Source organism: Scaptodrosophila lebanonensis, unplaced genomic scaffold, assembly GCF_003285725.1.
Source record: "Scaptodrosophila lebanonensis strain 11010-0011.00,11010-0021.00 unplaced genomic scaffold, SlebRS2 tig00000118-arrow-arrow-pilon, whole genome shotgun sequence".
NCBI lineage: Eukaryota > Metazoa > Arthropoda > Insecta > Diptera > Drosophilidae > Scaptodrosophila > Scaptodrosophila lebanonensis.
In genome coordinates this window covers 1,030,095-1,052,852 of record NW_022060578.1, presented here as the reverse complement: position 1 = coordinate 1,052,852, position 22,758 = coordinate 1,030,095, and the positions used below count along the sequence as shown (strand labels likewise).

Genomic DNA, 22,758 nt, shown 5'->3' with positions numbered 1-22,758 from the left:
TTGTTGTTGGGAAAGGTGTTAAATAGAGATTAAAGGAATTTGCCATAGCTTGCAGAGTACGCGAATTTAACAATTGCTGCGCAGTTAATTCACCTGTAAGCAATTTAACGTTACGTCTACGTTGCATGCAAATACGTAACGTGAGCACAGAGCAGTAAAATTGGCAACGTGGTTGGTGTCATTGAGACTGAAAAAGGTGTCAGTAACAAATCCAAAGCTTTCACATACAAAAAAAAATTATTTTTGTTTCGCGATATTCAAAAAAGAAATTACTTTTCAACTAATAAAGTTTTACATCATCAGGCGTGTGCCTTTGAGAACCAATTCCAATTGGGAGTATTACCAAATCCGCAACTCTGCGTCTGGCTGGATCCGCCGTAAAAGTGTGTGTTTGTGTGTCAGCACTCCCGCGTGTTTTTGTGAGTGTTCTGCATTAGTAGAAAGAAGAAGAAGCATCAGCCGCAGAAGTAGAAGCAGCGGAATAAGTAGGAGGGCGAAAGTGTGTCGTTGCCGTCGATTTCGTCGCGTGTAATTTTTATATTATATCCGATTCGAACAGAAAAAAGTGAAATTCTGTACAAAAACACACATCCAACTATGGCGGCGCAGGAAAACACAGAAGTAACAACAAAATTCTCAACTCTAAATGTGAATGCAGTGGAATTTGTGCCCAGCTTTAATTACAATAGTGCTGCCAGCGCGGCGGCTGTTGCTGCGGCTGCAGCGCAAGCGGCAGTCTCGGCGCCAGCACCACAATCAACCACAACACAGCAACAGCAGCTGCCAGTGGAGACTGTTGCGCCTAGCAGCTCCTTGCCGGCATCTGGTAGTGCCACACCAGCCACAACGCCTGATTCTGCAGGCTCTGGAGATTCAACAAATGCCCTAAACGCAGCAGCAGCTGCAGCGGGAACGGAGGCGATAGCGGCGGCGCCTTCTTCATCGAACTCTACATCGCCAGTACAAGGGTCGCCAGTCACCACGCCTTCTTCAGCAACAGCGGCAGCGCCAGTCGAAAATATAAGTGCGGCGGACAAAACGGCAGCCAACAATGGTAAGGAGAACGAGTCACAGTGTGCGTGAGGATGGTGGGGAGTGATGTATGCAAGTGTGTTGGTGTGGGTGAATGGGGGTAGTTTCTCTGTTCTACCATGTAAAAAGAAATGGGCGCATTGAACTTTTCTATGTGCGTGTTGCCGTGCGCGTTGTTTTTCAAAGTGACGTCACGTGTCTCGTAAATGCATGCCTGTGTGTGTCTGCAGAACACCAGTAGGAAATACCAAACAAAGGCAACTTAGTTGTTGTTGTTTACCTGCTTCTGACACTGCCTAACGACAAATGCAAAAGGTAGGTTACTATTCTTGATCCTAACCTCAAATGCTGCTATCGTAGAGTGAGAAACGTAGCAACAAACACAAATGTGCAACGTGATTAGCTGTCCCTTATTTGTGTGTATAGTTGTCGTAATGTTAACGAAAATTGAAGGCAAAAGAGATCTCAAATATGTCTTGATTTTCACGCTAACAACCAGAGATTGGAGTATTTTTCCCCTTTTTACATATTAATCCGATGCCATTCATACGCAGCAGCTGTTGGCACTTGCGCTTCACCAACAATTTCCCTCTGGCCTCATGTCTTTATGCTTAACATTCGACGACTATCACCGTGTTTTGACACGTTTGCCGTTTTCACTCGTTTTGTTGCCGTCTTGTGTTGTTCGTTGATTCACTCGCTAAAAAGTAGTGCTGTCTTTCGCCGAACAGACTAGTGCTGTTGCTCCACACTCATTTGAGATCACTTGTTTGTTATAGGAGTGCGTCGGAGAGGGGTGATGGCTCCATTCAACAACATTCTTTGTTGTTGTTGCCACTACTGATATGGCCCACATGTCTGCTCAGTGTGAGTGTCAGCTCCCTTTTGGTTAGAACTGCTTTGAACTTGATTCTGTTGTTAGTAGCTGGCTGGCCTTAGCAAGCAGAGACGGCACCGAGTTTGCATAGAAATTCATTTTTGTGTTCAGTATGTAGCTTTTACTTTTCCACGTTGCACGTAAAGTTTGCCTAATTTGTGCAAAACTATTTTAGCTAAGTTTTTGTATCGAAGTTTAAAGATTATGCCAACGAACGCGAAAAATGTGTTAAGCAACCGTATAAAAAGTCAGTTTTTCCTTAAATCCATAACAGCTGTTATTTTTGTGCGTGTCTTTTATTTTGGTGGAGCTAGAGGCTCTTCCCCAATTGTGGTTGACACAAAGTGTTCAATGCTATTCCAAACCAGTTCAATATTTATAAACGAACAAGCCAAACCAAACTATTATTAATTCGAAATGGATATACTAAAACTAAACTAAGGGAGCTTTCGGGTAGGCATTGAACGCTATTCTGATAGCTAAGCTGTCTTTTTTAATACTCCCCTTCGTTCCGTATCTCCTCTACAATACACATAGCAAGTTTTGCCGATCAAGTTTTTAACTAACTACTTTAATAATATTTCACACACATGTCCATACCTACATACATATGTATGTATGTGCATACAGTTTGTTGGTATATTTGCATGCAGGCACCACTACAGTTATGCTATGTACATATGCTAAAAATCAGATAAATATTGTAGTATTTCTCCAAAAGTGAAAGTGTTGAAGTGTGACCAACCCGCTCTTAGAAAGTTCGATAATAATATGTAAAATCGAAATGAACTCGATATTTAATTTAAATTAATGATCTCGATGGGTGTGATATGGACGGTACAAATTTGACCATCTCTTTGCATTTAACAAGTAACACTTTTCTCGTTTATAATACAACAAATACGGTTGTCGCTATATTTTTTGTGGTATCTTTTTATACTCTGTTGCCGAAGGAGGTACGGTATAATAAGGAGTACTAATATATCACACGAAAGAAGATGTGGAATATACATGTGTGATATACATACATATGTATGTATAATCGTGCATACATACATTCTTTGTAAAGTATCCTAAAGCTTAATACCTAAAAGCCGCAATTGTCACAAGCACAAGCTAAACAAATAGAATGCCAAATAAATATTTTTCATTTTAACTGCTCTTTATTGTAACGTTCTTTAATGTACCTTTTTCATGAAATCAATCCAGTTGAAGCAGACTTACTGATTGAACTTCCTCAATGCAAGGGTCCGTTTCTTTTCTTTTTCTCATGACTATATCTATGTAGGTATATGCATGCATATTTGGATATTCAAAGGCTTGGAGAAGGCTTTTTTTTTTAAATATTCGTACACTGTCATATTATTATATTGTAAACTTTCTTGAGTTCTATTACTTCAAATGGCCGCAAGTACGTCGCTATCTACACATTTACGACCATTTTGATAAAAAATCTTTATTTGCAGAAACCGATCCTGCTGATAGCTGGGACAATGAAGACGACGCAATTATTACACCCGATGACGAGGAGATCGATGATGCTGAATTTACGGAGGGAGAAGCTACGCCAAAAGTCTCAAAGAAAAAGATACCGAAAGTGGAGGAGAATAGAAGCAAGCGTGAGCATGTGAACGTCGTATTTATAGGTCATGTTGGTAAGTACCTTGGTAGCGAAAGTTGCCAGGCAGAAAATCTTATTAATCTCTTGTCGTCTATTAACCTACATAGATGCTGGAAAATCGACAATTGGTGGCCAAATCATGTCCCTGACGGGCATGGTGGACAAACGCACGTTAGAAAAATACGAAAGAGAAGCGCGCGAGAAGTCACGCGAAAGCTGGTATCTATCCTGGGCCTTGGACACAAATCAGGAAGAGCGCGACAAAGGCAAAACCGTTGAGGTGGGCCGAGCCTTTTTCGAAACGGATCGCAAGCATTTCACCATACTTGATGCGCCTGGTCACAAAAGTTTTGTGCCTAATATGATTGGCGGGGCGGCACAGGCAGATCTGGCGGTTTTGGTTATATCGGCGCGGAAAGGTGAATTTGAGACGGGATTTGACCGAGGCGGGCAAACGCGCGAGCATGCCATGTTGGCGAAGACTGCGGGCGTTAAGCATTTGGTCGTGCTCGTAAACAAAATGGATGACCCGACAGTGAACTGGGATCAGGAGCGTTACAACGAATGCAAAGACAAGATACTACCATACCTCAAGAAGCTGGGCTTTAATCCAGCTAAGGATCTTACCTTTATGCCTTGCTCGGGTCTAAGTGGACTGGGATTGAGGGAACAAATATCAGAAACAATATGCCCGTGGTATAGAGGGCCCGCCTTCATACCTTTCATCGATGAACTGCCTTCGCTCAATCGCAAACTAGATGGCCCATTCATTATGCCAATTGTTGACAAATACAAAGATATGGGCACAGTAGTCATGGGTAAAGTGGAATCCGGTACAGCGCGCAAGGGACAGAATTTGCTTGTAATGCCAAATCGGGTGAGTAGCTTGGTTTCATAAGGCAGACATATATACCATACTAATCGTTCATTTGTTAATAAATGACAGACGCAAGTGGCTGTGGATCAACTGTTCTCAGACGACTATGAAGTGACATCCGTGGGTCCAGGTGAAAATGTCAAAATTAAGCTGAAAGTAAGTCACTACCCAACATTACGGATGACAATTTAAATAAATCGCTTTTGTTTCACAGGGCATTGAGGAAGAGGACGTGTCACCTGGTTTTGTGATCTGCGATGCGGCGAATCCAATTAAAACAGGCAAAATCTTTGATGCTCAGGTCGTTATATTAGAACACAAATCAATTATCTGTGCGGGCTACTCGGCAGTTATGCATATACACTGTGCCGCAGAGGAGGTGACGGTGAAGGTAGGTGCATGAATATTTCTCTAGAATGATAAAAATGATGCAAGTAAAAATGTCTTTCTCATTGCAGGCACTAATATGTTTGGTCGACAAAAAGACTGGCGAGAAATCAAAAACACGTCCAAGATTCGTTAAACAGGATCAGGTTGCAATTATGCGTATTGAATGTTCCGGAATGATATGCCTTGAACAATTTAAACTATTTCCACAAATGGGTCGTTTTACGCTGAGAGATGAGAGTGAGTTAAATTATGATTTGAAACAAGTTTTTACAATTCATATCCAATTTTTGTCCACAGACAAAACCATTGCTATTGGAAAAGTGCTGAAAGTGATCGAATAAATTGAGCTAAGCTCAGTTCGAGCGTCCGCCTTTTGCTGCGGAACAACAACGGATCCCGCGCACTTTTAAACGCACGTAAACGACAAATGCCACGTTTTTTTCATATACATTTTATTGACAACCCAAACAGACAACTTTACACTCTCACACATATACACACACACACACACACACACACAAAAGTACTTTTACTTTCTCTACTAAAAACAAACAAACAAACAACCAACAAACCAACCACAAATTTAAATTACAACAATAGCAATTGATTATGATAATGAATAGACAGCGTTATAGAAAGTATCTAAATAGCAAACGAAATGAACGAATCGTAGAGTGCATTACAAGCATAAAAGTAGAGTTAAAAGAGAGCAACAGAAATGCATTATATATAAAATATAAACTATATTATGTGTAACTAAATCGGAAAATTGCTAAAAAGATGTAATATTTATATACGATTATGGCGTTTATGATTATTATGCCATCGCAAATAGGTTTTTGTTGAGGCACTGATATTGAAAAATGTACACAACAAGCCGCCGGCTCCGGTTTATTATTTATATAAACCAAAATAACCGATGTATATGCCTAAAACAAGTTTAAAACAAAAGCAGTCGTGAATTTTAAAACTAAAGCTGTAAGCTACCATTTTTATATTTATACAAAGACCGCTACCGTTAATAAGTGGAATAATTTTGTTTACTCTTTATTTTTGCTTCAATATTTTGTATTGCAACTTGTTATTTGCTAAACACCCACAATATTATTTCCACGCGGGCTAAAATGAAAATGAAGCAGATATCAATCAATGTCTTGTTATTTCAATATTCAAATTTAAAACACTGCTTTAATTTAAATTTAAGCTTAAAATGAAGTGAGCATCTTCTTTTTTGACATCTACATCTCTATAAAAGTAAAGTTTTATCCGCAACTTTGATTACGTAATATGTTATCTTTAGATTTTATTTTATATGCCTACAACCATTTGTTCGCTCCCTATAATTTATGTATTTTCCTAATTTTTCAACCCTTACATTATTCAAATTAGTAAATTTATATAAAAAAGAAAACAACAAATCGATTGTGAAACGGAATAAAAAATGCACTATTCTTCAGTTGTTTTTGGGTTCTGCGAACAATTTTTATTTGTTTTATTATTTTCTCTCTATTTTATACAAGTACTCTGCCCTTTTCCCTTTTTATGTTGCACGTTTTATATACATATAGCGAATGACGCAATTTTTTACAGAAGAGATAATTGAACATGAAGAAAAAACAAATCAAAAATTGTTTCCCTTTTTAAAAAACGACAAACATCTAGTGGTCCTTCAATAAGTTAATGTAATTAACTTAACGTTAAACCCATTATATATAATCTGCTTTTTAACGCTTTTTTCCAAACCTCCTCCGGCTTCGAAGACTCGATTGAGAAACGTTACATAACGACAATTTGTTAAAATTTCTCGGGCAGTTATACGTGAACATATTAAAATGTTTCAAATACTTACTAAACGGATAAAGAAAAACTACGCAACTGAATAATAAACAAAACTGTATGAAAATACAATTGATTGAAATATTTATACAACATAAAATGTATTATTATACATGCATACATTAAAAAACGATCCGTATAAATTTGAGCATTTTTTATCAATAAAACAAAAAGAACGCAAAAGAACCAAAATGCCATCGTTTCTAACAATTACTTATTCTTTTATTATTAATTTTTAAGGAAACATGCCCCCCTCACTCAGGTTTATCTTTTCAGATGATTGAGTTCTCTCACGTGCGTCTACATGATTTAATAAATATATTGAACTATTTATAGCTAGAAGTACAAAAGAGTATATTAATTAATTCACATACAAAATTCTCAACGTGATCATCGGTTTGCATCTAAAGGATGTAGGTACATTTTGGGCTTCGGCACTCGTAGGAGTTCCCATCATTCTGAGAAATCTTATTTCTCATTTTTCTTCGCCAATAATGGTGTAATCGCTGCATTTCGCCTGCTTTCCTGTTCCAAGCGTTTTGCTTCCTTCTCGCCATAAAGATCCAAATCACGCCCATAATACCAGACCAAGAGGTCGAAGAACACGCCAAAGAAAGTGAGCACTACAAGGAAATTGCTTAGTAAATGGAAACGGACATTGTTGCTGAGGACTCACGGCATGATAATATGTTCACTGAATAGCGAAAACGAGCCTGATCGTACAACTGACAGTTTCCGTTCCCATTACAGGTCTTTGTCCAGACTAAACAGCTCGAATCTATAATACGACCGAATATGATGGGACCAGGAATAAGGGCGAACAAACTGATCATCATGAGTGCCAGGCCTTGAGCAAAGGACTTGTCTTGTTGGGACACGGCTCGATAGTTGACCAGCACGTTTCCAATGCGACCTGAAGAGCCAAACCAATTCACAATCATGGAGGTGATTGAAAACGCCCAGAATGCCGCATTACAGCCCTCCATGCAAACGCCTGGACGTATTATGGAATCGGCAAAAGCGCGCTTGCTTCTCGAGAGAAAGTCCTCATCAACACTGTTGAGCTCGGCTGAGAAGTCATCGTTAACAGCCAGTCCCTTGAGATTGATCGTTTCCGTGGTGGCATCGCTAAAAGGCAGTTCCTTGAGATTGATCGTCTCCGTGGTGGCAAGTTTCTCCACTTGCACCGTGTAGGGGTTCTCCGTCAGTAACTGCAGGAGTCGCTGAGTGGTGTTGGAATCGGATGCTTGGATTGTGGTATTAGCCACGCATGCGCAGTTGTCGTAAAGCTTCAGATCGCCATCCCATGAGCTGCAGCCAGCGTGGCACGCTGAGAAGTAGGTGATCTGGCTCGGCTCGTGGCAGACCGGCGAGTAGGGGACGCCACTGCAGGAGCAGTTGGCGTTGCACTCGGCTGTCAAATTTAATCTGGTCAGAGGTTGAAAGGCGAATTATTAGATTTTACGGATGGAGTCCTGATTACTAACGGCACATACTTGCCATCATGTGCCACTGACATCGAGTCGGGGCAGTACATGAATGTATAGGAGATTTGACCCAAGATGTAGATGAAGCCGACAAACACGTTCCATAACAGTACTTTGCTTGTAGATGGTTTTTTCTTGGATATTACCAGACCAGAGCCAATCAATCCGACGACCATTCCCAAAATCGAGATAGGACCGACAACAATGGTCGCACTTTGCGCCGATTTATGAAACTGGACCTAAATGAAAACGGTCGTTAATAGGTTTAAGTGGTTGAAACGTAAATTTGAACCTCCATGTATTTAGTGAGGAAGGTCATATATCCAGCGGCACCCAGAATATAGAATACTCCCGAAATGATGTTAAATATAAGCAGCTTGTTGCGCAATAGCCTCATCAGAGCGCGCGGGAAGTCCTTGAGTTGCGGGAACTCTGAGGTCGCGCCTGCCGCCACAGTGTCCAGCGTCGCATTTGAGGAGAAGCCTCTGCCTAAAGGCAAATGTTCTGCTGAGCTCCTCTTCAGCTCTTCGTGGCGAAGGACGTGAGGTGTGTGCGAATTGTGTTTGCTTGAATCTGTAGCTTTGGGCAATTGCTTGGGAAACAGCCCAATCAGACCAGAGAAGAGGCACATCAGGGTACCGAGAATAATCCAGCCAAGCCACCAAGCTCCCAACCAACGCGGATCCTTATTGTCTATTAGCGGCGTCTTGCTGGGATCAATAAACATGTTTAGCGATAGATAGCCTGCAGGGTGGAATTAGAATTCGATTTATTGAATTGTCTAGAGGAAATCTTTTCGGTAGCTACCGAAAAAAAATCCAAAAACGGGTCCAATCATCCGCAAAGCCATGGCCACGGCTAACATAAGCGGGGTATTCGTTTTCTTTGTGTTGTCATCGAGGTAGGTTTGTCCCAAGGAATAGTATAGGGTGTTTCCCACGCCCAACACGAATTGGGACAGAAATATGAGCACCAGGGGTACATAGGAAAACAGGCTGTCGCAGCCCTCCTCATGCTTGCCTGAGCCGCAAAGCTGTTCTGGTTGGTTCTTCAAAGTGCTGACGTTCTGGAAGTAAGGGAAGTGAGGCTTTACCCGTAACATATCAGCATGAAAGCATTTGGTCTTACCACAGCCGTGAAGTTTGGATCGGTGCTATTTCCCAAGCTCTTCTGATACTCTTCCGTCAGTTGGAGCATTTCTTGCCCGGCTCCGTAAATAAAGTGTGGTAGTACCAAAATGTAGCAGGACAGGCCACAGAATACAATGCCCCAGGCGATCCAGCGGGGCCGATTGCGCTGTCCACCAATATATGATAAAATGAGTGACAACATTATCTGAGATATCTCATTTCCGCTGAGGATAATGCCTGAGAGGGAGAAACTAGTTAGAAATGCTTCTATGGAAACAGAGTGGTGACATGATATGGGAACCTTTATTTCGGGACCCACATTAATTACCTGTGGTTTGACTGGGAAGTTTGAAGCGTTTCTCTAGTGTGGTTAATGTAACGATGAAATACATGTAAGACATGGCTTGAATTGTGCCGAGCAGTCCGTAGACACCCATAAATGTTTTTGTGGTGGCGTATTTTTGTAGCCAGGCTGGATGCCAATTAGACATACCGCAGAGGTAATGCCCTGGAGGAGTCCTTCGTACTTCCGCCATATCAGATCTTTAGCCGAGTTCTGTGTTTGCAAATTTGTGTGTGTTTACGAATAATAGTCGTGGATGTGCCCAAGTCAATTGTCTTATCACTGATTCACTGTGCATGTAAAGAAAGAGTATTTTGATGAACTTGTAAATAATGATCGAACGTTAGCCGAGCTGTTTGGTTTGGCGAAAATCAAAACAGTTCCTGAACCGTTTCGAAAATATTCCAATAACGATGACTGGGTAAACAACTTTAGTGTTAGTGTTATGCCCGATAATATTTAATTTTGTATCACAGAGGGTGGGCGCCTAGGCTAGACATTTTATTTGCATTGAAACTGACGATTAGATTGCTAATAATTACAAAATTGATTGTATTAAGTGATCTGCGAAACATTGCTTTCGGTTTGGGCAATTGTTGGAAAATGTGCCAGTTATGCTGACTGACGGCTATATCTTATCACAGTTTTCGTACGATTTTTGTGGCGACCACCTTCGTCTTGATAGTGACATGTGGCTCTGGTTATTGACCAAATAAATGCTCAGCCTATCATAAACAATTGATTACTAATAACGATGATTACGTTGAGGGTCAGCAAAATAAAAAAAAATTGATGCGCACCTGCACAGCTATTGGATTCTATTAAAAACAAAAACCTTTCCCATGAATTCTCTCAAATATGAAGCACAAAGAGATTCTCGTTATAAGTTATGGGTTATGTTATTTAAGGATGTTAGGTCCTCTTTAATTATTGCTATACGCGTTGTATATATTATTTGTGTACTTCAATCGAATATTTATTTTTAAATATTGATGCTTTATCACAAGAAAAATATTAGAAGTAATCTTATCGTCACTTAACGGCACTCGCCGATTAATTGAATTGCTTAAATTTCTCAATTCGAGAGAGAGCTAACAATCGGATAACAAAGCGTTGAACCATTGGGCGGCGATGCGCGATTGACACTGACGGCTGAAATTTTTAAATTGGCCGAGAAGGTCCGTCTGCGCCGCTAAGTGCACCTCCATAAAGCGCTAGCACACTATCAGCAATGACGAGCTGAGAAATGCGGTTCGGACTCGTGCAGAATATCGAATGTTGCTCATACGCCGAGTTAAACGCACGTGTAATTAAAATTTGGAACCTAACGTGCTAGGTAAATTGTTTATTTAATGCTATCCAAAACGCACGAAAGTATTTGATTAAAAGATACGCCGAAGCCATTGTACTATTCACAGCAATGACGAAAATTAAACTATTGCACGGCGCATGGCGTCTGCCGATCCACTTCTGTAAACGGACACCCGCGCCATCCCCTCCAGTGCCTCCTCCATCGGCGATGCTCGGATTCAAATGATTAAATTCGTAAGCAAGTGAATTACAAAAAACGTGTAGCGGTTCTGTGCACTGCGAGCAGTGGCGGCCGAGGGTGGTTGCGAGAGTTCTATGGCTAACGGACAGCTTCCAACGGGTCTCTATCTCTATTAAGTACCGGAACGGCTGAATTCTTGCCAATGTCCCAGATCATCGAGAATCCGAAGGCTAGGAGGGAAATCAGAATAATTACCGTGAAGGTGGCCTGTGCGATTCCTGAGGTTATGAATATTTCGCAATACCAGCAGGGCTTCGGGCGATAGTTCGGATCAGTTCCCGTTTGATTTTCTACGCCCGGTTGTGGGAAGTCCGGTTAGGTTCGAATCATTCTGACACTTTCTGCCACTTACCATTTGTTATCACGTCCATATAAAGGTCGTATATGGTTATTCGATCCCCGCGCGGCGAATACGCCGTAATGGCTGTGCAGCAAAGCGAGTGGGTCTTGCTATAGAAAATCAGATCAATGGTCTGAAACTTAACACCACCCTGGTACATGAACTGCGTAACTCGCCAGTCTCCTTTCGTGCTTCGAATTTCAATTTGCAAGGGCCCCTTCACAGTATTTAGAGTGAACAAGAAACCGAGCTGCGATACACTCGTGTTCAGCACCTCCACCATCAGTTCATTGTCGACCAGCTTGATGTACAGTCGTCTGTAGTAGACGTGTTTCCCTTGCTTCACTTCAATAGCATAGACTATCTTTTTGTACACCAGGAGGCCTAGGTCCGCCCGAAGTACAGTCAGGTTGTGAGGTTCTTGCACTATGCCGACGTCGCCCGTGTCCATATCTGCTTTCGGAGTTGGCGAAACTTTTTTAAACTGGTCCCAATCGTCGGCTCGACGCTCTCGGTGCTGGCTACTCGCATCAAATGCTGTATATAGCTGTATGACTGGACAGGATTTAAGATGCTCGGATACGGAGGCAATGAACTGATCTGTTGACGGATTGTCAAGTTTACTTCCCTTAGAGTACGCCGCTTACTTACCATGAGCCAGGAGGTTCTGATGTCGTAGGGCATGGGTGTCGCTGAAGTTGAAGGCATGTACCAGACCTGGTTCACATATTGGGGCCTGTTGAAGCTGAAGCTGCAGCTCGGCGCTCACGTTCAGTTGCTGCCAATCAGGATCTTTGTAAGCGAACAGCTCTACCACGCGTTGAGGGCTCCGCACTTGACTATAGTAATTGAGCGGAAAGACCTCACTAAGGTATTTGAAACATTTCTGTGACGATTCGGGCACCTCACACAAGAAGTCCTTCGGCGAGAGCTGTGTATTCAAATATTCAATGTTCAAATATCAGCTGGCTCCCGGATATGCCGACTTTCTACTTACCTCTTGTGCAAAATAGACCACGATCATGTAGTTTTCCTGCAGCGGGTCCAAGAAATCAGCCAACATTTCGCTTTCAACAGGTTTAAAAATTGTGTCTGGTGCAGGCCTGTGGATTAGTGAGGGCGGGCTATTTTGAATTGAGGATTTCCGCTGACTGAAAACTTACGCGTCGAGACCCCACATTAGTACCGGCGGATCCCCACCAGCACAGGTCTTGGCCAAAGCAGCCAGTAGGAGAAAGATTTCCAATAACAATCTGTTCATTTTATCCAAGTTGTTTGAACAAAAGAACGAACCCACAATATCAGGACTTTTTGATTGTTTTCTCTCAGCAGTATGACTTTTCGATATTATTTTTTTCGAAGAAATATATAAAGAGTGGGGGCAGTCAGAAGGATGCACAATTTATAGGTCCAGTGTAGAAGCTAAGGTCGGGTGCCCTGAGTTTGAAATACACTGTAAAATAATTAAACAAATTAGCAAAATTGAAAAAGGAACAATAAACAAAATTGAAATAAATGATCGAATTTACATCCTGCAGGCAGAGATTACATTTATGACTACTATATAACTTCCTTGAACATGTGCCTATCGGGATTAAATTTACGGACGCATAACCGGATGTAACTGCCAAATTTTATTTAAAAATGCAAAGAATCTCGGAAGCTTTGGAATATCACTAATAGCGAGGGTGTGGGGGTTGGAGGAAAATTTTTGAATACGCTTGTATTGCATACATATTTAAGGCATCTGTGTGTTTTATTTGGTGTCTCTAGCTGATATAGTAGTATTCTCTAAGGGTAGGTGATTAATACGAATAGACAGACATTGCCAAATCGACTTGTCTTGTTATAAGGATATAAACACTTTGCGGGGTCTGGCACGCCCCTTTCTACCTGTTACACTTTGCACAAACCTAACATACTCTTTTACCTTTCAGATACAGAGTACAATAAAACACAAGTTTTTACCAAAAGCTAATTACAAGTAATTATTGAAACACTTTTTTCGATAGTTACAGCAATTTCAAGTCTTGGAATACAAAAGTGAAGGCGCTGTGTTGCTACAACAAAATCGTGTTGCTGGCAACATTGTTGCAGCAGAAACAGCAACATGTGATAAGATAAGTTCGAGCCCAACCAGTGCTGCCAACTGTCAATTACAAAAAATGGCAGGTTGGACAGCAAAAAATAGCTAAAAATATAACATTGTAATCATATTATTAACTGATATTTCATATACATTTATTTGAATGTTTTGATTAGATTGCGATTAAAAAAGGTCCTGTAAATCAACTACGATTTACAACTAACATTAACAACTAAACTTTTTATGTCTGAAGCATTGACATTTTTGTACTCTTCTGCTAGTTTTATGTACATTTACACTCTTAGTGCAATCTTACCTATGTTCAATACCTCTATTTGTTGTCTATATTATTATATGCTTCTTAGTAGTAAAAAGCAATAGTTCAGTAGATATTCAAAAAGCTCAATAAAACCCCCCAACTACTCTTTCAATCTCACTCGTATTCTGGCCGGAAAATAGCCATTTAGATAAGACCGAGCCCAACACCATTCATTGACAATGAACATCGAGAGCGGGCTCATTCTACTTACGACCACGAATTCGAATAGACGCATGTAGCGCAAGGTACGAGAAGTTATCGGTGTCTTCATTGCAAACATGCTACTGGTGTAGTGCAGCAGAGATCGAGTGAACTTATACATACTTACTATATATTCGAATAGAACCACGAAATCCAACTCTGAAATGGCGCAGCCTACACGGAGTTCCAACCTATCACAGATAGCAGTAAACGTTCAAAGCATTCCAGACGGTAGGTGAGAAAATCGTAACATTTGGGAAATCCATTCATACGTGTATCTTCATCCCGCAGATAGTATTGACTGTGGCATTAAGGGCTTGGGGTGGTGCCGCAGCCCTGGCTGTCAGAAATACGCACGAGTGCGCACCTTCCTTATTGTCCTGACCAGTGCGGGTCTTCTCCAAGGGGCCTGTGAATCATATTTTCGCATTTCCGCCAAGCAGGCAGCCACACAATTCAACTATAATCCTTTGATTGTGGGTGAGTAATCGCAGTGGCACTTTGGGAGTGTGCTGAGAGAGCGAGTTCTTATCGCCAGAGAATGGAAAATGCAGGCAGGGGTACCAAGGTGATACTCTGCCGAAACTGGCCTGAATTTGTTGCTGGCTTATCAGTTTTGCGATATTGTTTATTAGTAGCTTATAGTACGTAGTGCGTGTGTGAGTGAACGCGTAACTTATCTATTCGTCATCAAATAGCCAGTTAGTGAGTGTTGGCCTGATGGGATACATATGTATGTATGTCTCAGCAGCCTGGTGTTTAAATTCAAAGAATTTATCTGTGTTTATCAAAGCTAAAACGAATGTAAAGTGTCATTTAAAACTCAATAGTTTTACGTGTTGAAAAGCAAATAAGCTTGCCATCTTCGTGGAAGATACGATTTTGTTCGATGTTAATGCTAATTCTTTCCTAACAGATTGGCTGCTGGCAAGTAGTGGACTCTTTCAGGCCATATTCGCTTTGGCTTTTGCATTTTGGGCCAATGTTTACCATCCAATTAAATGGCTCGTGGGGACGCTTATGCTGCAGGCTGCGACGTTGGTCATTTCCGTTATCCCATCGATAATGAACTTGTATGTACCAGGAATGTAAACTTACAATTATTATTGTTTTAAACGAATTCGCAATCACTTCTTACAGCGCCGATGGTGTGAAGCCGAAGGATCAGTCGCTCGATAGCAACATGTGCTCCACATCACTGGCCCAGCTGCAGAGACTAACCCTGACCGAGGAGCAGAGCAGCAGCATAACGCTGGTGTTACTCTTTGTTCTGCAATTGGCCCTGGGAATGGCCTCCCTGGCCTACTACACCCTTGGGGTCACCTACATAGACGACAACTCCTTGTCGGAGGACAGTCCGGCGGTTATTTCAGCCACCTTGGCAGCGCGCGCCTTCGGCCAGCAAATAGGGTCGTTACTGGTGTTGGGCGTGGGAGTGACCCATGTTGGCTGGTGGCTTGGGTGGATAATTCTGGCGCCACTCGTCTTTGTGAGTGCCGTGTTGCTGGGGCTGTTTCCCAAGCGTCTGCCCAAGACCGTCATACATCAGGCCGCTCAGCACATTATGGAGCAATCGAACATGCGGAACTTTGGAAGTCAGTTCGCCACCTACGTTGACGACACAAACTTCTGGCCCTCGTTGAAGCGGTTATTCGGGAACAAGCTGCTTATGTTCAACATAATGAGCATCATGTTCGTGCAGGCAGCTGTGATCAACTACGCATCGCAGGAGGAGAGCTATCTGCAGTCCCGCTTCTTCTTGCCATACAGCGAACAGGACGGCCTCGCGCAGGAATGGAAGGCGGCTTTCGTCTCGTATTTCCTCAGGCCACCGGTATTGGCCATTGGAATGTTGATTGGTGGATTGGTAATATCCAAAGCCCAGCTATCCGCGCGTAAGATTACAGGCATAAATATTGCTATCGGCCTTCACTTGGTCGGCATATTCGTGGGATATATCTTCCTCACTTGCGATGTTGGTGCTATTGCCGGAATAGTTGGCGGCAAGCTGACTCAGCCGTACTGTTCCAGTCAATGCTTGTGCACGCCAACCGCCTTTATGCCAGTGTGCCCGGAGAACAGTACCGTGACCTATTTTTCACCTTGCTATGCCGGCTGCAGCAAAAAGATGACTATAAACAGCTATGAGTTGTATGGAGACTGCAGTTGCCGTGGAGATCAAACCTTGAATAACTTGGGCGACAGTAGTGCTACCCTAGGAGCTTGTAGTTCGGCGCGCTGCCAGAATACGATCATCATTTTTCAGATCTTGAGTATTTCTAGTGCGTTCATGCTGGGCGTGGGAGTCATCGGAAGGACTTTAATTACGCTACGCGCTGTGCTGCCCCAGGATAAGAGCTTGGCACTTGCATTTGAAGTAATGTTTTTGTTTCTATTCGCCTGCATTCCGGTCCACCTGAGCTATGATCTGGTCTCTCGTAAGTTTACAAAAACCCCTTTCTGATTGCTCTTAAATGCGATTTATTTTACAGGCGTTACCTGCGTCTATTGGGCACCGCATTACGAGCGCTGCCTGCTACGTGAAACACCCAAGCACGGAAATATTTTGGACATACTAACCGCCAGTCTAATACTGGCAGGGGTGCTCTTCGACGTTCTGGTGTTCATCTATGCCAAGGACCTGAACATCTACAATTGCAAGGTGACCGACAACAATTACACGCCTTCGCTGTACGTTCCGGTGCCACGCGAGGACCATACCAGCTCAGGGACAAGTTTACCCACGGCCCGAGGTGGAAGCCCCATCACCACCACGTCCACTGTGCCATCGGTCTCGCCTATGCAACGTCGGGATAATACGCAAGACACTCAAGAAAGGCGCGGAATCACCGTCCTACGCAACCCCAGCTCGCTGACAAATTCATCTAGTGGTGGCCAGAGCGTTATAGAACCCAATGGCAGCGGGGTAACCTATGCTCAAGTCGTTTTCCCGCCAGACAGACGCAAGCCAGATGACGGTAGTACCAGCCCCAAGCGTTTGGCTGTGCCCGCCAATGTTCCTCTGCATCATCTGTCTGACACTGATGTGAGAGCTCAGTTGGGAAGCTTAAAGTCATTTACTCCAGCAAATGCAGACCCGATAGCACCTGGCCACGATGTCCCAGGCAATGCGGATATAGTTAGCAGCCAGCCCGTACGTGAAAGCAACGTAGGTGATGGTATACCCCAGAACCATGACGGCCTCGGCACTGCAGACGCAGCTATCAGCCAACAAAATCCACCACCAAAGACCGAGATTCACGTAGATGATGCGAGACCACAAAGCCCAGAAACAGATTTTTAAGAACAATGTACACTTAAATATTATTTTTTAAAACTTATGCACGTACTTTTATTAGTCCTAAGTCAGTTTAACCATTCTTAAGTAAATTAATAAATCAACTTTGGCGATAACTACAACTTCCTTTACAATTGATCTTTCACGATGAGGATGGGGAGGAAAACAATTTTGAAATACATCCGTACTGGGATAAACAGACAGACGTAGCTAAAACAACTATAGAGAGCACCAAACAAGCTCAAGTCGGGTGTCCCAAATATTAAAAAACAAAAGAAGAAATGAATGAGCGGGCTCAACTCCTAACCCCGTACCCTCACATAAAAAAGAAAACAATTTAAGAAAATATAATTTAAAAATTAGTCTAAAAGAATTTTTAAATAATTGAATAAAAAATATTTAATGCATACATATATATGTACATCAGAATTGTTTCTATGTGCGTGTATAGATCCGGATAGATTTATCCTTTTAAATATTGCTTCAGCGTGAAGAAATTTCCAACATCCTCTATCCGGAAATATATCCTTTATTTTGGGCTGACTTTGTATTTTGAAGAATTTTTTATTCCCTTTACCTGTAGAAAAATTTACCTAATAAAGTATGTATATAAATGTACAAGTATATACATATGTATGCTTACATACAAGTATATTCATAATCGGCATGACGAGAGAAACCGATTGAGAGAGGTCCGCCAGTCTGTTTGGATGAACGCCTGCATTTCGGAAGCGGCTGAGCGTACATTGACAAAATTTGTTGTGTAGACTCTCCTAGTCCCAACTCAAAACAAGAGAGGATGATACAGTCGGGCAAGCCCGACAGTGAAATACCCTGTACCCGAATTTAATGCTGCAGTTTGTGAGAGTAGTACTGGAGTGAAATTGTTTCGCTAATAACTTTTCTCAGAATTGACCGATTTGGATGAAATTCGAACCGAAAGTAGATATTTGTATTTGTAGATTACGTGTGCAAAATAAACACGTATAGCCTAGGGCCTGCAGCTGTTGTTGTTTTCCAGCACCTTGCCACAAAATAAAGCGGAAAAAGGAATAGAAAATTTGAAAAAGGACAGAAAAACACGACAACTAGATTTTCATATAAATTATGGCTTTTTGAAGGAAGAAGAGCGAACCCCCTCCTGCAGTTTGTGGTCGTTTCACTGATAACTTCACTTAGAACTCACCGATTTTGATGAAATTTGAAACAAAAGTATTTCATTATATACACATTACGTGTGCAAACTTTGGTTTTTCTCAGGGAGTGGGGGGAAAATTAAACTACCGTAGTGTAAAAAGGGTATATTAGGTTTGAGCAAAATATGTAAGAGGCAGAAGGAAGCATCTCCGACCCCATAAAGCATAAAGTATGTATAGAGATATATTCTGAATCAGCATGACGAGAGAAATCGATCTAGACATGTCCGTCCGTCCGTCTGGATGAACGCCTAGATGTAATCTCTGCCCGCAGCTTTTGTTGTTGCTTTAACTTATTTCTGCACTGCACGAATACACGCATATAAGCACGCAAAAACAGGGTTCGTAAAATCTGCTCATTACCCGCTGCTACCCATAAGGAATACTGCCGCGGGTATTAGTGGGTTTTCGCCGGCAGAGCCCGTGGGTCGGGTGGGTCGCTGTCGGCAGAAGCAGAATGCCGTACGAACCGACCTGCAGAAGCCGAGTGTCGCATCACGCATCTGTGAAATTTGTATGATGGTATGCTTGTGGGTATGTATATATGTATGTCAAGGCGAAATGTGGCGATCTCATTCACTCTGTACCTGCTGCCTACTCCGTTTCAGCTTGACCCAGCTGTTTTGCCTACAATTGTACTTGATACTATTTTTAAGGATCCTTCGCGTTGCAACGTAATTTAAAGGGACTTTACTACTTATTTACAGTGAAACATCTCTTGGCCGGACACTCACCGCCGACCAACTTTTGCCCGGCCAACGGGTTGTGTCCGGTTAAGAGGACACATAGACATTTTCTCCATTTTTTGCTTATTTTAATTGTTTAACATTATAACAATCAATTAGAAAAATGAGGATCCAAATTAATTTAATAGTTTTAGGTTTACATACATTTATAAACACACAGATATATTTTGAAGTTTAAGTTGTAAGTTTTTTCCTTCAAAACCAATATTTGTGTGCAGTGCTTGGCTTCAGCCATAGCAGAAAAAACAGATATTCACTAATCTTGCAAAGTATTATAAAACTAAAATATTTTCCTTTTGCAACCATTCCTGAGCTAAATAAACATTTAATTTAATTTGCAATATTTGTTCAAGAATGTTGTCCCATGGGTTTACGTAGAAAGAAAAAAAAGGAATATGAAAACAAGTAGAGAAGCTAAAGTCGGGTATCTGGACTTTGAAATACTCTACATATGTGTAGAATAATTATGCGTGTATTTGTGTGTGTCTCGGTGGCTCGGTCATATGTATAGACATATATGGCTATAACTTCCTGTTAAATCGGCCTATCATTATAAAACTTGGCATGCGGACTCATAATCACTAACTACAGACAGGCAGACGGACGGATAGACAGGGCTAGATCGTCTTGTCACGCTGATCAAGAATATAAATGTATACTTTGTGGGGTCTGCCACACCTCCTTCTGCCCGTTACATTTTTCAGCTCGCGCACACCTAATATATTCTTGTACCTTTCATGTACAGAGTATAAACATGAAACTATTTTGCATGCATTTGAAACGTCCATTATCAAAATGTACGCGTCGGACCAAGAGAGGTTTTTTTTTTTTTTTTTTTTTGGAAATTTTATGTGTTTTTGCAATTCAGCGTCTTCTAACATGAGGTTTGCGACCAGCCAAAAGAGGCTTTAGTTCGAATTTCTCGAAAAATAGTGTCAGCGAACTTGCTCTAAAAAGTACACCAAAACGCATGTTCTAGAACAAGAGGGGTGTCCGGTTGAAAGAGGCGTTCGTTAAGGGATTTTCACTGTGTTCCCATAATAGTAAAACCTACAATAAATATGTATGTCTAGTTCTTTAGAATAGTAAAATATATTAGTAGCAAGTTTTTTATTTGCAAATGGTCTATTTATTCTATTTATCCTATAGCCAAAAATCTAAAGATATATTATCAATATCAATAATATCAGGTACCACTATGCCAACGCAGACAAAACAGCTAGATGAAGCTATTAGGGATGAAACGGGTCGTACATATGACTGCCTGGCACGAACGAGCGCTCGGCTTCTGCAGCTCGGCTCGTAGACACTGCTGCTGTCGGCAGCGACCCACGGCCGGCCCATGGCCACTGCCAGACGGCTCAGACGAAACTCTGCTTCAGTCGGCAGCGGGCCGCGGCAGAGTTTTTCGTGGGTCCGAATGGGTCGCATTTTACGAACCCTGCACAAAAACACGACTCTGCTGTTGAAATTGTACATAAACATGTCTCCACTTATGCATGTATGTGTTGAATATGAAATGTAATCTCTACCTGCGGCTGTAGTTGTGGTTGCTGCTCTGACTTATTTCTGTACAGCACACATACACGCAGAGACACGGCTCTGATGTAAATGTATGCTGTTGAAACTGTACATCAACATATGTCTCCACTTATGTATGTATGAAGTGAATATTTTTATTGAATTCAATTAATTTTTTAGATCAATTTTTAAAATATATATTTGTTAAATTTTATGCTGTAGGATTGGGTACAGGGTATGTAAGACTTAGGTCTGCTCGACTCTACCATTCTTTTCTTGTTAAACTTATGTTTGGTAACATACGGCCAAATTATTATATCAATTTTATCTTTTCGTCGGCAAGAACTGAAATATGGTTATTTCAATTCACTAATAATAATGAGTGAATCTTAGAAGATTTATGCAGTTTTTATTTATGGAAACAAGGGAAAAACTACATTTAAAAAAAAAATTGTTATGCGCTTTTCCTTTTTGATGAGCGGAACATAATTGGTGTTTAGAAAGTTTGGAAATAGCAGTCCTTATTCCGCGCCGATACATATTAAACTAACTGGCTTCAATTCTGCCGATTTCACATGGCCTTAATCTTCGTTATCAGAATACCAGGAGAGGCGTTCCTCATAAAACCGAATTACCATTTGTGGAATTTTGACGTTAGCAATTGTTGATGGCACCATCTCGGCCTGATCCACGCCCTTAAATTGAATCAGGAATGTTAGCCTTCCATTGTTGTCCGAAGCGCCTAATATCTTTTCAGCTTCTAGGCCACGATCAAAACCAGTACATCCTGGCGGTATCATATCACTGCTATCACTTTCAACCTCGGTACGCTTTGACTTTGGTACAGACACTGAAATGCAAAATATTTGTAAAAAATTTGCATTTCGCATAGTAGAATTTTTATTCTTACACGGCTCCTCGGATTTGCGTTTAACGCCGGGAGCGTTGGCCGATGTGCTGGTGCGACCAGATTCCTTGGTTTTAGCGCTGCTGCTCGGACGTTCTTTTTTCTCCTTGCCTTTTTCCTGTAAGATTTTATATATGTACACACATGCATGCAATCAAAGGCGAAACTGTACCAACACCAAGACGTACCTCATCTTTGCGACTAAGCTCATACTGTTGTATAAGGTCCTGGCAGTCAAGGTTGCCCTCCGGTTCCCAAGTGTTCTCGGTGTCGGCGTATCCTTTCCATTTCAGGAAGTATTCGACCTTTGAGAGCATAAACACTTTCAGATTTCAAATTTCCGCGATCTCAGGCAACATTACCCTGTACTTACCTTCCCCTTGCGTACACGACGGTCCAAAATTTTTTCTACTGCGAATTCTTCCTCTTCTTCTTCGGCTGCAGAGGAACCACCGGCGTTTTCGGGATTATCTCCTTTCTTGCCCATTATTATGTTGAGTTATCAGTATCTACTGAAAGCATAAACACACACACACACACACATACATACATACATGAATAAAAAAAATTGTTTGCGGGAGTTGCAAAAAAGGAGAGGAGCAAATCAAGGTAGACACTCACTCAAGAACTTTAAACAATGATTTATTTAAACGATATCCACTCGTTTTATGTACGCAAGATACCAAATTATTGAGTAACGATAAAAACTAGTGTGAATTAGAAGAGTTTAGTTATGCAGTTTAGAATGTTTAATCCTTAATCGAGAAAAATGCGCGTTTCCAAATGACGCCGGCGCGATGCAGAAATGTATTTTTCTGTTATCGATTCAACGTTGTTAATCGTTATCGCGACAGTGTTGGAAAACATTTCAATTGAGGTACATTAGGGGTATTCTTGGACGTTATTCACGAAATACTTTTTTTAAACTGTTAGTATGATTAAATTCCAACAATTTGGCATCGCTTGTATACATACCAAATTCGATGTAAATGAAATAAA

The 22,758-nt window shown here is 41.5% G+C and overlaps 5 protein-coding genes across 8 annotated transcripts; 2 read left to right on the top strand and 3 right to left on the bottom strand.

The window, feature by feature from the left end:
* The first annotated feature begins 8 nt into the window (after positions 1-8).
* LOC115628460 (eukaryotic peptide chain release factor GTP-binding subunit ERF3A) lies at positions 9-6,253 on the top strand. 2 transcript variants are annotated; one of them, XM_030524578.1, is made up of 7 exons: positions 9-1,054; positions 3,376-3,564; positions 3,638-4,407; positions 4,477-4,563; positions 4,622-4,798; positions 4,866-5,034; positions 5,095-6,253. In XM_030524578.1, exons 1-7 carry the CDS (start codon positions 598-600, stop codon positions 5,136-5,138), a joined length of 1,893 nt encoding a protein of 630 aa, XP_030380438.1. In that variant the 5' UTR covers positions 9-597; the 3' UTR covers positions 5,139-6,253. The 2 variants fall into 2 exon arrangements, with proteins under 2 accessions (XP_030380438.1, XP_030380440.1); XM_030524580.1 differs by lacking the exon at positions 9-1,054 and adding an exon at positions 3,296-3,320 and having other exon boundaries at positions 5,095-5,232.
* Positions 6,254-6,700: 447 nt separating this feature from the next.
* Positions 6,701-10,545, bottom strand: LOC115628459 (solute carrier organic anion transporter family member 74D). Its single transcript, XM_030524577.1, has 8 exons — positions 10,394-10,545; positions 9,579-9,883; positions 9,249-9,487; positions 8,928-9,186; positions 8,413-8,864; positions 8,130-8,359; positions 7,310-8,061; positions 6,701-7,256 (listed from the first exon to the last, which is right to left on the bottom strand). The coding sequence occupies exons 2-8, from the start codon at positions 9,784-9,786 to the stop codon at positions 7,102-7,104; spliced, it is 2,295 nt and encodes a 764-aa protein (XP_030380437.1). The 5' UTR covers positions 9,787-9,883; positions 10,394-10,545; the 3' UTR covers positions 6,701-7,101.
* Positions 10,546-11,077: 532 nt separating this feature from the next.
* LOC115628573 lies at positions 11,078-12,755 on the bottom strand. Its single transcript, XM_030524741.1, has 5 exons — positions 12,649-12,755; positions 12,483-12,588; positions 12,137-12,416; positions 11,498-12,085; positions 11,078-11,435 (listed from the first exon to the last, which is right to left on the bottom strand). The coding sequence occupies exons 1-5, from the start codon at positions 12,744-12,746 to the stop codon at positions 11,224-11,226; spliced, it is 1,284 nt and encodes a 427-aa protein (XP_030380601.1). The 5' UTR covers positions 12,747-12,755; the 3' UTR covers positions 11,078-11,223.
* A 1,360-nt stretch (positions 12,756-14,115) lies between these two features.
* Positions 14,116-17,511, top strand: LOC115628520 (solute carrier organic anion transporter family member 1A1). Its single transcript, XM_030524673.1, has 6 exons — positions 14,116-14,135; positions 14,234-14,322; positions 14,383-14,571; positions 15,008-15,164; positions 15,232-16,529; positions 16,584-17,511. Exons 2-6 carry the CDS (start codon positions 14,256-14,258, stop codon positions 17,393-17,395), a joined length of 2,523 nt encoding a protein of 840 aa, XP_030380533.1. The 5' UTR covers positions 14,116-14,135; positions 14,234-14,255; the 3' UTR covers positions 17,396-17,511.
* Positions 17,512-21,241: 3,730 nt separating this feature from the next.
* Positions 21,242-22,520, bottom strand: LOC115628531 (heterochromatin protein 1). Of its 3 annotated transcripts, XM_030524695.1 has the most exons (5): positions 22,381-22,514; positions 22,133-22,271; positions 21,948-22,064; positions 21,763-21,877; positions 21,242-21,702 (listed from the first exon to the last, which is right to left on the bottom strand). In XM_030524695.1, the coding sequence occupies exons 2-5, from the start codon at positions 22,244-22,246 to the stop codon at positions 21,434-21,436; spliced, it is 615 nt and encodes a 204-aa protein (XP_030380555.1). In that variant the 5' UTR covers positions 22,247-22,271; positions 22,381-22,514; the 3' UTR covers positions 21,242-21,433. The 3 variants fall into 3 exon arrangements, with proteins under 3 accessions (XP_030380555.1, XP_030380554.1, XP_030380552.1); XM_030524694.1 differs by having other exon boundaries at positions 21,242-21,877; positions 22,133-22,268; positions 22,381-22,520; XM_030524692.1 differs by having other exon boundaries at positions 21,242-21,877.
* Between the last annotated feature and the right edge of the window lie 238 nt (positions 22,521-22,758).